General features: G+C 35.9%; 1 protein-coding gene across 2 annotated transcripts in view; it reads right to left on the reverse strand.

The window, feature by feature from the left end:
• The window catches only part of OTOGL (otogelin like), a 138,693-nt gene extending 126,602 nt beyond the window's left edge, over positions 1 to 12,091 (reverse strand). For both annotated transcript variants that reach the window (XM_076006803.1, XM_012759761.2), the window contains exons 1-6: positions 12,003 to 12,091; positions 10,678 to 10,717; positions 9,580 to 9,628; positions 4,510 to 4,576; positions 2,717 to 2,815; positions 1,008 to 1,162 (exon numbers count right to left, since the gene is read on the reverse strand). In XM_076006803.1, coding sequence (XP_075862918.1) covers positions 1,008 to 1,162; positions 2,717 to 2,815; positions 4,510 to 4,576; positions 9,580 to 9,628; positions 10,678 to 10,717; positions 12,003 to 12,081 — 489 coding nt within the window. In that variant the 5' untranslated portion in view covers positions 12,082 to 12,091. The remainder of the gene's footprint in view (positions 1 to 1,007; positions 1,163 to 2,716; positions 2,816 to 4,509; positions 4,577 to 9,579; positions 9,629 to 10,677; positions 10,718 to 12,002) is intronic.
• Positions 12,092 to 12,377: the final 286 nt, after the last annotated feature.

Below are 12,377 nucleotides of genomic sequence, written 5' to 3' on the forward strand. Positions count from 1 at the left end.
CTGCAGACCCATTTCACTGACCTCCCTGTCTAAAGAGACCTCTAAACGTTTCTCTTTACACCCCATAAGTGAACTTCCAATACACCTCACTTCCTTTCTGAGTCACAGAATTTGTTGCTCTTATAAAGTTTCAGGGCCTACGTTTAATATTTGCATCACCTAAGAGAGGAGGAGAATTTGGGTAATTCCAACCTAAGTTAGAAGGGAGAGAATAACAGAGATTCAAAGACATTTTGACTATGGAGAGTTTTAGCTTCTAAATGGGACAGCACAGCAGTTCCTCGTAGTGCTTTGAGATTGCTGGAAATTCAGGGGAGGTTAGTGGGCAGGGAAAGAGTTCCCTGACTTCCTTACTTCAATGAGAACCACTCTATAGCTTGGATTTTGAGATGTCTTCCAGGAATTCATTTGAATCAAGAATTCTGCAACTAAGAACCAATTCACCAAGCTCAATTATATATTATAGTATCAATCTATTAATACCTAGCAATCAGCTGCCTGTCTCCACAGACTATAGTCTCTGCTTATGTAACTCATGTACTCCATTTCATAAATGTTAGCCTCCAGTTCATACTGAAGGTGGCATTTTTAAAAATTAAATCAGGCGGACATCTCACTGGAAGTGTCAAGAAGGAAGGAAGTATGAGTAATATGGTTAGTGCCTAAACCTAATCCCTCTGCAAAATGATCAAATAAAACTTGAAAAACAGGAATATTGGCTAAAAACATCCATCATATGGACACTTCTGCATTGCTTATAAGTCCTTCCCACATGGATCCAAACCCTATTTCTCCCCAGTCCAAGGCCTCATCTTGATAGAATTATTCTCATTATAAGCTACAAATTAGGTTCATCCCATTTAGAGCCAAGAGCTCTCCTTCCCCATTCAGAGTTCTAAGTATTCATTCTATAATTATTATGTTTCCCATCATTTGTCCAGTACTTTTAAAATACACATTCTTCCAGAAATAATGTTTTAAGTTAATTATGTCCCGGGATCACCTACCCATACAGTGTACCGAGGCTCCAAACTACCACAATCCTTTGCGAAAATATAAGAACAGTTTCCTGGGAAGTAATAGTAGATGCCATCAAATGTTTCAAAGTGATACTGTCCCCAGGTTTTGCAAATCCCGTCCCTGCCATTGCCCATGTTTGGGACTGAAAAGAAAAAGGATAATGTTTAGTGGAATAAAATAAACCACACATTTTTCTATCAACATTCAGTCATGTAAAGTAATTCTAATTTTTGTTAAAATAAATATTTTCTTCTTTGGTGGCCTATATCACAGAAATAAATAACTAACACAAAATTACCCATTGCTCTGAAAACATCAGACTCTCCTGAAGAAAAACAGGGTCTCCAAGTAGTTGTGAAATAAGAACTTATGTTAGAAACTTCCTTAATTTTTATTTCGAAAGGAAGACTCCAAAAGAAAGAATGGTTAGGAAAAATGATGCATACAGTAAAAGAAGGTGTTTGTGATAAAGCAAATAAAGTGGCTCAGAAAAGAAAGAAATGTCATGACTTAGTGGAGGCAGCATTAGAGTGTTCCAGTCTTTCAAAAATATCTTTATGGTATCCACGGAGAAAAATAACCACTGACCAAAAAAATCACATTTCTGTCTGGGATCTGGGGGTGGGGAGCATTAGTCATTCAAAATGTGCTGGCATGTAGGAATTCAGCACCTCAAACTGGCTAGATTTCAAGTAATTTTCATCTTAAATCATACAACTTTATCTGCTCTTGTCATCATGCCTACTTTTTTCTTACCTTATAGATAGCCTTCTATTCAATTCTTATTTTCTAGACCCCTTCACTTTACAATGACATTAAAATCAATAATATGTATGAGCACTCAATAAGTGTAAAACATTTTTATATACTCTTCGGGGAGCAGAAAGATAAGGGACAATTTTCGTGTCTTTTCTTTTTATAATTTTCACCTAAATATATTAGCCTTGGCCAACTTTGGATTTTTCAGGAAAAACACAGTGATTCATTATGCAAGCAGTCTTCCCTGATGGTATAGCTTACCTCTGTTGCAATTTTCATAGCGTCTGGTACTTTCCTTTGTAGCACATGTTGCAAGTTTAATTATTGTGTATTGAGTATTGGTCCCCTCCTCTAGACTACAACCTCCAAGAAGCAGGGACATATCTAAATTATTCACCATTGTATCCACAGTGCCTAGCCTAGGGCCTAGGAGATGCTCAATAAATATTGGTTAAACAAATGAATATTTATTGATCATTGTTGACATAGAATCCTATCTTAGACACTGTGAATAAAAATTTTTCCTAAAAAATTCTCTTGCCCATGAAGAATTTTCAATACTACTTCTATTTTGTGAGTAAAAGGCTCATTGAATTCAAAGTCAAAAAAGAATGAGTGCCTCACCAAAATGAATCTAATTGATAAAGCAAAAGAGAGATTAATGAGAACCTGGTTTCAATAGGTTATTGCTATATTAAGTGGGAAAAAATGCCTTAGGAAATAGTAGAGATCAATGAGAAGAGAAATGGGCACATCTATTTTTCTTTTACATTGTTTCTAAATTACATCAAATTACTGAGAATGAATCGTGGGCTCTTTAGTGACTATACAATATGATTGTCCCAACTCCCAATGGATGAACTCTACTAAAGCAAATTATTCCTTAATGTTCTCTTCAGTATTTCATAATTCTCTCATAAATATCCCTGAAACTTACCGATCTGGCACCTTGTCCCAAGAGCCTGAAATATTTGACAGTCACATATACCAGCCTTAGAACAGAAAGCTCCATTAAGGCATTCATAAGGACAAGAACCTGAGGGACAAAAAAAAAGTTATCTTCTGGCATGCATCAGTTCTTATAAGCATAATATGTCAAGCTCTAGCTAGGACTAACTGTAACCCTATTAACTTAAACAGAACCCTGGGCCTTTTGCCCTACTGAGCTAAAGAACTAAACCCATCAAGTCTCTATCTACTTCATTTCATTATGTGCGCTGTGAAGCAAGAAAGACAGGCTTTCACATCTCAAACTACCCGGAGAGCAAAGGTTAGCCTCTTTCCAGCAATTGAAAGGTCAAGTTCCCATGTAAGGAATCCCTGTCCCAGATGATGAGACCCAGAAACACACAAGCTGCAGATGATTCCGTTGACAGAGTTTGGCACTGGCTGCACATCCGATCAGCTCCTTGTCCAGGAGCAAGCACTGTATTAAAAAATAGTACCTATCATTAACTTGAGGGATCAGGCAAAGTACGAAACTCAAAAGGAAACAACCACTTTTAAAGAGAATTAAACATTTCATTTGTAGTTTGTGTATTAATCCTCAGGCTTAATTACAAATTACACATTCTTTGAAACCTATGCTTAATTTTGATGAGGCAGAGGCCAAAGTCACTGCTGGTTGTCACCAAAAAATATTCTTTCTTTCATGGAAAGAAAAATTGTCCCAATGGATTATGTTAAAAAGAGGAAGCAAGTAACTATGAACTCTAAGCCTAATTTTGCCATCATTCCCTGAGTGGGTTGTAAAAGTGCAAATGAATCACAGTGAAAAATTTTCCGCTAATAAGGAAAGGACAAGAAGCAACTGGCAAAACTCAAGCAGGAAGAATTTAAGTTAACACATCAGGAGAATTAGAGAACATCTTTGAGTCACCATAAAGTATTACTAAAGAAGTTGGACCTCTCTGGAATATGTCAAGTTCATGGAAGATACTTATCTGATAATTTAACCACAGTTCAGCCAAGATTTAGAAAAAACCCCTATGATTCCTTTCTATCTTAAGATCCATTATCTAAAATGTCTCTTTACTTTCAAAAACATACATATCACCAAGTATATCTTAAGTGAGAAAAAATGAGCTGCTTTAGCTTAGACCATAAATATAGGTGAAAATTTTTTTTCATAAGCTCAAATGCAGTTTTTTCCCCCTAAGGTAAAGTTTATCTTAGATCACAGTCTTTCATTTTTCCAATGAATACATGTCTAAATATTTAGTAAACAAATGTATCTCTTTCAAAAAAGTATTTACAGTCCTGTTTTTTCTCCTGAAAACAAATATCAAACCCAAACTGATAAAAATTATTAGCATTTTAAACACAACAATAGGAATTTCTGTTTCATAGTTACCACTCAAATTACACTTCAAACTAACAGCATTCTGCTTAATGGAATTGTCAAGGAAAAACTAAGGATCTCAAGGAAAACTAAGGATGAGAAGGAATCGAGGAACAAGTAATTGATTCAGGAAAAAAAAAAAAAAGCTTCTATTACCCAGTGATACCTTCCCTGGTCATGTAGTTATCAGTTTTGTCTAAATGTTTAGCCCTGGTTATTTCCAAAAATGATTCAAGTTTCTATATGAAGTGAACTTAAATTATTACAAAGTATTATTAACACCCTGGCTAGGTTTCCTTCATATGGAATATGGAAGCAATAATGAGTTGATTCAATATAGCCCCCAAAAAGATCTTTTGAAAAGCAAAAGCATAGGTATAAACACTGACCTTTTATTTTGCTCTCACCCCAATTAATAGCTTCATGGAAAAAATATCTTGGAGAAGTTGCTTCAAACTTTGAATGAAAGAAAGGAATTCAAGATAGTTACTTAATTCAAGCCAAACATGCAAATTGGAAAATCTGGAAAATAGCTACAAATACAGAAATTATAAAGTGCTGACTTTATATTTCCTTGGGTTACTGAGGCTGTCTCCATGGAGCAGAAAGGGCTCCTCTGATGCTGTGGTTGGAAGACCTCATTTCAAGCCTTGCTTTTGCCTCTTAAGTGGCTTTGACAAGCCATTTACCTTTTAAGTTCGCTGTCTGCACTTCCCTTTCTCCTCCCCCTGTCCATCACATGCCTTGTGAAAGGAGCCTGGTTGGAGTCTGCTCTTTGGATTAACTGATTGCTTTGCCAGCAGAAGTAGCAGTTTTCTGACACTTCCAGGTGCAGATAGGTGTGGAAAAAAATGCCTGGGGCTGATGGACCAGAAAGACAGCGGTGTCCTGCCTGCCAGCACACCAATCTGCAAAGATTCCATCCACAGAAGCATCTGCTGTTTCACTGTCAATGTGTCACCTTCAGTCTCCAAAGAGCTGATACCTTAAAGTTCATAGAACATCTGAATATATCTTTTTGCAGAGTCCAAGGTAGTGGTTAAGAGCATGACTTTTAGAAGCAGAGCTGGATTAGAGTCCTGACTATTACTTTGTTTTAGGCAAGTTTCCTAACCTCTTAGTACCTCTGTTTGTTTACTCAGCTGTAAAATGAGAACCAACACCTACTTAATTGTGTAGTTATGTTAATGAATTAAAACAATGTATGTAAAGCTTTCAGCATAGTGCCTCACAAAGAAAATTAACAATAAAAAGATTGATATTAATCTAAGCAATCCAAATGAAACCTTAAGATTTATAAAGGTCAGTATGGCTTAATGGCAAATAATTGGGGATTACTAAAACTATCAGTTATAGATTTTTATTCCAACTCAATGACAATTGAGTACATGATCGCTAAATATCCTTTCCAATAGTAATTACACGTTCAGCAGAATAAACACACCCAAAATTTGCCACGTAATTGTCAGATTAAGTAGCAGATGATGTTAGAAAAACTGGAGAAGCTTGAAGAATAAGAAGGAAGGGGAGATGAGCACGTGACTTAGGAAAAAGTCATTTCTCAGCAGACTCTGGTCTCCCTCATCCACGTCAAGTTTTATTTTGGTAATTTCCATCTCAGTAATTTTTCTGTTAACGGGAAAACTACCCCCACACTATATGAAAGGACTCTCACATTCTCTCACCATTTGAAGATGTTCCTGAACTCTGTCCCACATCACGGCTTCAAGTCCATTGTTTTCTATCCTCAATACACCCAGGTTTTACCCTCACTGCTCATTCTCCCATTTGTGTCCTTGCCTTTATCCTCAAACTAAGTTAGACTCACAACAGTCACTCCCTTGACTTCCCCAATAAAACAAGCCTCATTCTCTCTTCAGCCATGCTGTTTCTGGCTGCCTAAATCTAACACAGCCATTTATATTACTGATACCAAAATCTTTCTACTTTGGTTCCAGAATGGTTTAAGCCAATCCCTTTAGTGGAAACCAATCATCCCTGCTGCTCACCAGAAATGTATAGTGACTTCAACCCTGCCTCAGACAGGCTTATAACTTTGAACAAATTCTTCGACCTGCTCAACCTCAGTTTCCAAACCTGTAAAATGAAATAACAGTCACTGCCTAACAGAATTATGACAATTAATGAAATGATATACCAAGAATAGTGACAGGCACGTAATCAGGGTTGTAAGCAATGATACCTGTTTTTATTATTAGGCAAAAGCTCCATATATTGGATAACACTAGATCGAGGTAAAAATACATAATTTGTTTTTTGCTCCATATCCTCTCACTCAACTCAATACACACATCCTTTATGGAAATGAGAGTGACTACCTAGCACACTAGCTTCCTGATTGGCATCGCATCCTATTTACCCCAGCGTCCCATGCATCATAATATCTTTCACCAATGATAAGATGTGATGCACTGCTTCTATTATTTTCTTAATACATATTTGAACTTAGAATGATATCTTACCTTTATAATTGGAAGCATTTTTATTTTTTATGTCATATAAATAATGGCAAATAATTGATGGTGTCTTACAGTCAATGAAACAATTGCACAGAAATGACTTCTTTACATGCCTATTTCTCTAGACACAGAGTTTCTAAATCACAAGCACTGCTATGCTATTCTTGTTTATATCTCTAGCATTATTCCAGGTATGTCATCAACAAATACCAATTGAACGGAAAAAAGACATTGTTCAAATGGGAATCTGCCTCCCTAGAGTGTTTAGAGCCATAACGGTAGCAGACTCTGTTGGTGCCCCTCCCACATCCTCTCAGCCCATCTCCGAATTCACCCCTGAATTCATCTGGTTTTCTGTGCACCTTGACAGCCTCCAACTGCAAGCACCAACTTCTTTCTGTCTCTGCCTCAGGTTAGAGTGCTAGCAGTAAAGACTATAGGAAGTGACTTCCAGGGCATTTAAGGGCCCCTGAAAGGCCTCCCTCACGAAAGAGAAAGAGGAGGCAGTAGATAAATAGCCCAGCTTCCCCATCTCTTGCAGAAATGATTCTAGTACACATTCTACATGGTTCCTCAGGGGGTCCCCATAAGACTGAGTCCCAGATGCCTGTGGCAGAAAGCCCCTCATTAATACACCTGTGTTGGATTTTCTCCCTTCCTCATCTCACCTTCCTCACTCCCTCACTTTTGCACTTCCCAAATAAATGACCTGCACCTAAGTCTATGTCTCAGTGCCTACTTTCAGAAGAAGAAATTTTGAAATGTAACATGAATGCAAAAAATCCAGACAGTATGTGCATATAATCACATAACTGATAAAAGAGTACAGCCCATTCTTCTTCCTTCTTAATTATTAACATATCTCCACAGGAGATATGCCAGTTTTCATTTTACAGTTGAGTAAACAGAGGCACTAAGAGGTTAGGAAACTTGCCTAAGACAAAGTCATTACATAGTTAGGACTCTAATCCAGCTTGGTTCTAAAAGTCATGCTCTTAACCACTACCTTGGGCTCTGCAAAAAGATATATTCAGATGTCCTATGAACTTTAAGGTATCAGCTCTTTGGAGACTGAAGGTGACACACTGACAGTGAAACAGCAGATGCTTCTGTGGATGGAATCTTTGCAGATTGGTGTGCTGGCAGGCAGGACACCGCTGTCTTTCTGGTCCATCAGCCCCAGGCATTTTTTTCCACACCTATCTGTACCTGGAAGTGTCAGAAAACTGCTACTTCTGCTGGCAAAGCAATCAGTTAATCCAAAGAGCAGACTCCAACCAGGCTCCTTTCACAAGGGAAATATTGTCTTTAGGTCGGAAATCACTGCAGCACACAGATGCACCATTTGCAGAATTCTCTGTCTACTCTTTCCTTAGTCACCTCATTGCCGTCGTATTTCTCAAGCCTTATGTGCAAAATTATCTGTTCATCAGTGCTCTGTTTTCCTAGAGCAAGGAAGTGAATCTATGGACCAGAATAGCCTAATAACACATGAAATTCCAAACCCAAACTGCACAGAGCATGATTATGACTCCATTGCCCTTCTCTCATATTTCTTCTTTTAAAATTTGTTCAAAAAATAAATGATTCTGATGCATGTTCTCTAGCTACAGGAATTGGAAGTGCAAGTTTCCCATTCTTCATTCTTCCTAAAAGGGAAATCAAGGCAAGGTAAGTGTGTTACCTTGTTTATAAACAGAAGGGAATCATTAACATAACTCCTTTGGGAAAAGTTATACAAATCCTAAGAACATCTGAATGGACAACAGTATAACCCTGCCCATAGGGCACTTTATGTGACATCTTTGGGGTATATTTCACAGATTCCTCAATCTAGTGGGTTCACCAAAATGCAGTTTTTCTCAAAATCAAATTTTCTACTAAGTCATACAGATGTCCTTTTGTGGTTAATATAGTCTACTGGCAAACATGTACAAAAAATTTCTCAGAGAAAAATCATTGTAACCACTTTGCATGATTCGTAAATATTTAAGTATACCAAACACTCTTTTTAAGAAGAATAGTGTTTCTATTCCATAGATAATCCTTTGCCCATTCCGATACAAAAAAGGTCTCTACTTTTAATAAAAAATAAATTAGTTCTGCCTTCTAAACAGTCACAAGAGCATATCAAATCTGTCTTCCATTTATCTACTAATTCTCTTCAATTAATACCACAAAATATACAAATAAATGCTAGTAGAAACTGCAACTCACCATTTGTCAAAGGCTTCCGTAAATATTTAAACTGTTTGCTATATAATAACTCAAATCACATTACTTTCTAAACAAATGCCTGTACTAAGTTAGGATTCTCTATTTTATTATCTATATTTTATAGAGAAATATTGTTTTCCAATCCATCCAACTGAAGATTCTAACTGTAGTTTGAAGAAATTGCAATTATGTTATACAATGTCTTTAAAAAGGCCCAGGTAAGAAGGTCTCCTCAAATGTAGGGCTATCCTGCTCCTCCAAAAAAAAAGTTACTATCCAAAGACACCCACAGTTTAGATTTATCAGAGAATATAAAAGCTGTCTGTCAGGACACCAGAACATATGGGATGCCCTTTTGTAGTATTTAACTCATATCATTTACAGCTTTCTCTTCCCCTTTTTCCGTGTATTTGTACTGTTGTCATTGTCTTAACTGATATTATGCTTAATTTTAAACCAATTCTAATTTTCTGGCAAGTAGATGAGATTAAATCCCCCATAGGGGTATTCAACCCTGCCAGTAGGTAACTGAAGCAAATAGCAAAAAATGTATTTCACTTGCAACAAGTCAGTGTGACCTGAGCATGAATTTGAGGGTCGTACAAAAGCAGTAGAGAAGTTACTTTGCTTCCTCCTCTTCCTTCCCATCTTGTTTTTAGCATTTTATTCCCCTCCACAAAGGTCTCATTGTTGAAGTGACAGCAGAGTCCAAAGCAGATGGATTATTTCTCTGCCTCTCTCTCCGTCTGAGGCATAACCTACCTGTGCTGCTAAAAGAGCTCTTTTCTGTCGATTTTCATTAAACTCGTTTCTGGAAGAAAACAAAAAGAACTTGTATAGTCAAAGGCCCCTAAGCAACCTGAACAAGCCTTTCCCAAGAGAGAGCTGGTGCTTTCCTCCTGATTTCCATCTCTTTATCAAAGAGGTCTTTCTTGGTGTAACATTTAAAAGGTCCCCCTCCCCTTTGGGGAGGGGTGAGATTTGGGTGGTGGCACCGTCTCATTTTACAAAATTCGGGAGTGTCCCCAGATTTCTCCAGTCTCTGATGTAAACTGAATTTTAGGAAGGAACTTTGAGATAGAAAAATAAACAAAATAGTGTAACATTGTAGCACCAACCCACATAATATTTTCTCCACGTGACTTGGTAAATCTGGCAAGGTTGGCATTTACCAAGAACACATCCACTTTTTTCAAACATAATACTTAATCCTCTCCTGTTACATGTCATAAAGGGCAGATGAACATTAACGTGAGTAAGGATATCAAGCTGTAACTTATCAAAATCAAATGGATAATAATTCAGTACATTTGTTTTATGGTGTTTTCTGTTTTGTATTATTTTTATCAATAAAAACCTTATTTTAAAAAAATCAAAATGGTCAATAGAATTCTGCTTTTCATTAAGCAGATCAGTTTAGTCCAGAACATGATTTTCATTATTTAATACTAGAACCATTTTATGCTTTTTATCATTAAAAACTGTTTTACTCAATGTTGAGAATACAGCAGATTTATAATCAATAAGTATATTAATAATAATATAAAGGAGGATATTATTGAAAATAACTTCTTTACAAACCTTGAAGGTGAAAGTAATGTCCCTTTGGTACATACAGTTATTGGACACCACCAAGAACTCATCTTATAATTAAAATAAAAGTAAATAGTTTTGCTTCATAAATAAGGACATGAATGCCTGATCATTTTTAACTTGTGGAAATGTTTTTAAAAACTGTATTTCATGGCTTTTTGGTAAAATTTCATTTTTTTCCCAAAAGCAGATATAGTCATCTGCTGAATTTTGTTCATTCCCATTAATTTAATGTTTTAGAGGACATAAAGAACAAGAAATACTCACTTTGATGTTTCTGTCAAGATAGATGATGCACAAATATATTCTGCCAGAGAAAAATACATATGTATATATAAGAATGAAAAAAATTAACCAACCATTTTGGTCACATGTTCTAGTTATTTAACAAATCATTTTAACCTAAATTCTAAAACTTAGATTGAATTTTTGTTAGTTATTTTGCATTTTTAAGAAAATTTTGATCAGCAAATTCCTTGTAAGACGTTGGAGTACCTGATAAGCCAAAAAGAATGGACAATGTACATGGATTTACATGGAGACATAAGACAATTGAACTGGCACCAAACTTGGAATCAGAGATCCACGTTTTAGTTCTGGTCCTACTACTTAGTATTATGTCAAGCTTAAGCAAGATACCAAACACACCACAAATTGTGTTAGACAAATTGATCTCCAAAGTCTTCTCCAGCCCTCAAGATTCTATGACATCTTTCTCCTGGGGCTTCCAGTCACTTCTGGAATTGGAAGATAGTATCTTTGATCTCTCTAGTCTTTCACACTTCAGTAATTTCTCCCATATCCCTTATAAGCACCAAAACATACAGACCTTTTTAGGGATTAAAAATTAACAACTGGATGTAAATAAATGCTTTCCCCATTTTGATAAGTGTGATAAAGTGCTTATCTGTTAGAGATATATAGGCATGTATTTCATTAATTTAAAATACTCCAAGAAAAGAAGTGTAGGAAGGCAAAACAAGTTCATCAAAATGATGATAGCTATGGAACCTGGGTGAGAGAGTACAGGGTGGTTTCTTATATCATTTTAATCTTGTGCATGTTTGAAATTTTTCTACAATAAAAAACAAAACCAAATAGCAAAAAAAATTAATTTATAAATAAAATCACTATAAAAATAATTGAAAATCAATTCTTAGCCTCAAATGTTAAAGTCATTCTCAAAATATCTTTTTACCATTCTTTGGGTTGATGACACAAAGAGAGTTTAAGTACTCAATTTCTCTTTATCGGTTATAAAGTTTCAAATGTTTAAATTACACATGGACAACTATTTTAAATCATCTTTTAGACGAGAAAAAGTTAGACTCAGAGCTTCTTCCAATACAACTGTATATCATGATAAAAGCATCATTTAAACTAGCCATTAAAAAGACTAAAAATGAAAACTTAAAAGGTCCAAATTACCTACATTGTTAAGAATTTTCAAAAACACAGTCTTATTATTTAGTACATACCCATAATAGTGATTTCAAAGTGCTTCACAGTATAAGGGGAAACTACTTATATAAGTTGTAAGAGAAAATAAAATACAATAAATAATAAATTAAGGTAAAAATTTAAGGTCTTACCTTGTAATGAAAACAGCAGTGTATGAAGCAAGAATATATTCCAAGGTATCATTAAATTGAATTTTCTCACAATGTTCATTTCAGTGTAGCCTTTCTCCCTGAAACGTAACCAAAGTGTTGGTCTTTACTATGATGGCATCTTAGAAGTACATGTATTTATAAGGTGCTCAAATTCTAACAAATATAGATATGCAATAAGGTAGTTCAAAAAGGAATGCCAGCCTTTCCAACTACATACAGCATCTGAAGCTTTAGAACTTGCAGGCAACCCTTTGGCTGAGTCTCTCATTAGTAATGCATGGCAGCTTCTTACCTGAGCCCGTATTAGTTACACCCTCACCTGCACATCATACGCCTTTTTCCTCCATATTAACC

The sequence above is a fragment of the Microcebus murinus genome, chromosome 10 (assembly GCF_040939455.1).
Source record: "Microcebus murinus isolate Inina chromosome 10, M.murinus_Inina_mat1.0, whole genome shotgun sequence".
Lineage (NCBI taxonomy): Eukaryota > Metazoa > Chordata > Mammalia > Primates > Cheirogaleidae > Microcebus > Microcebus murinus.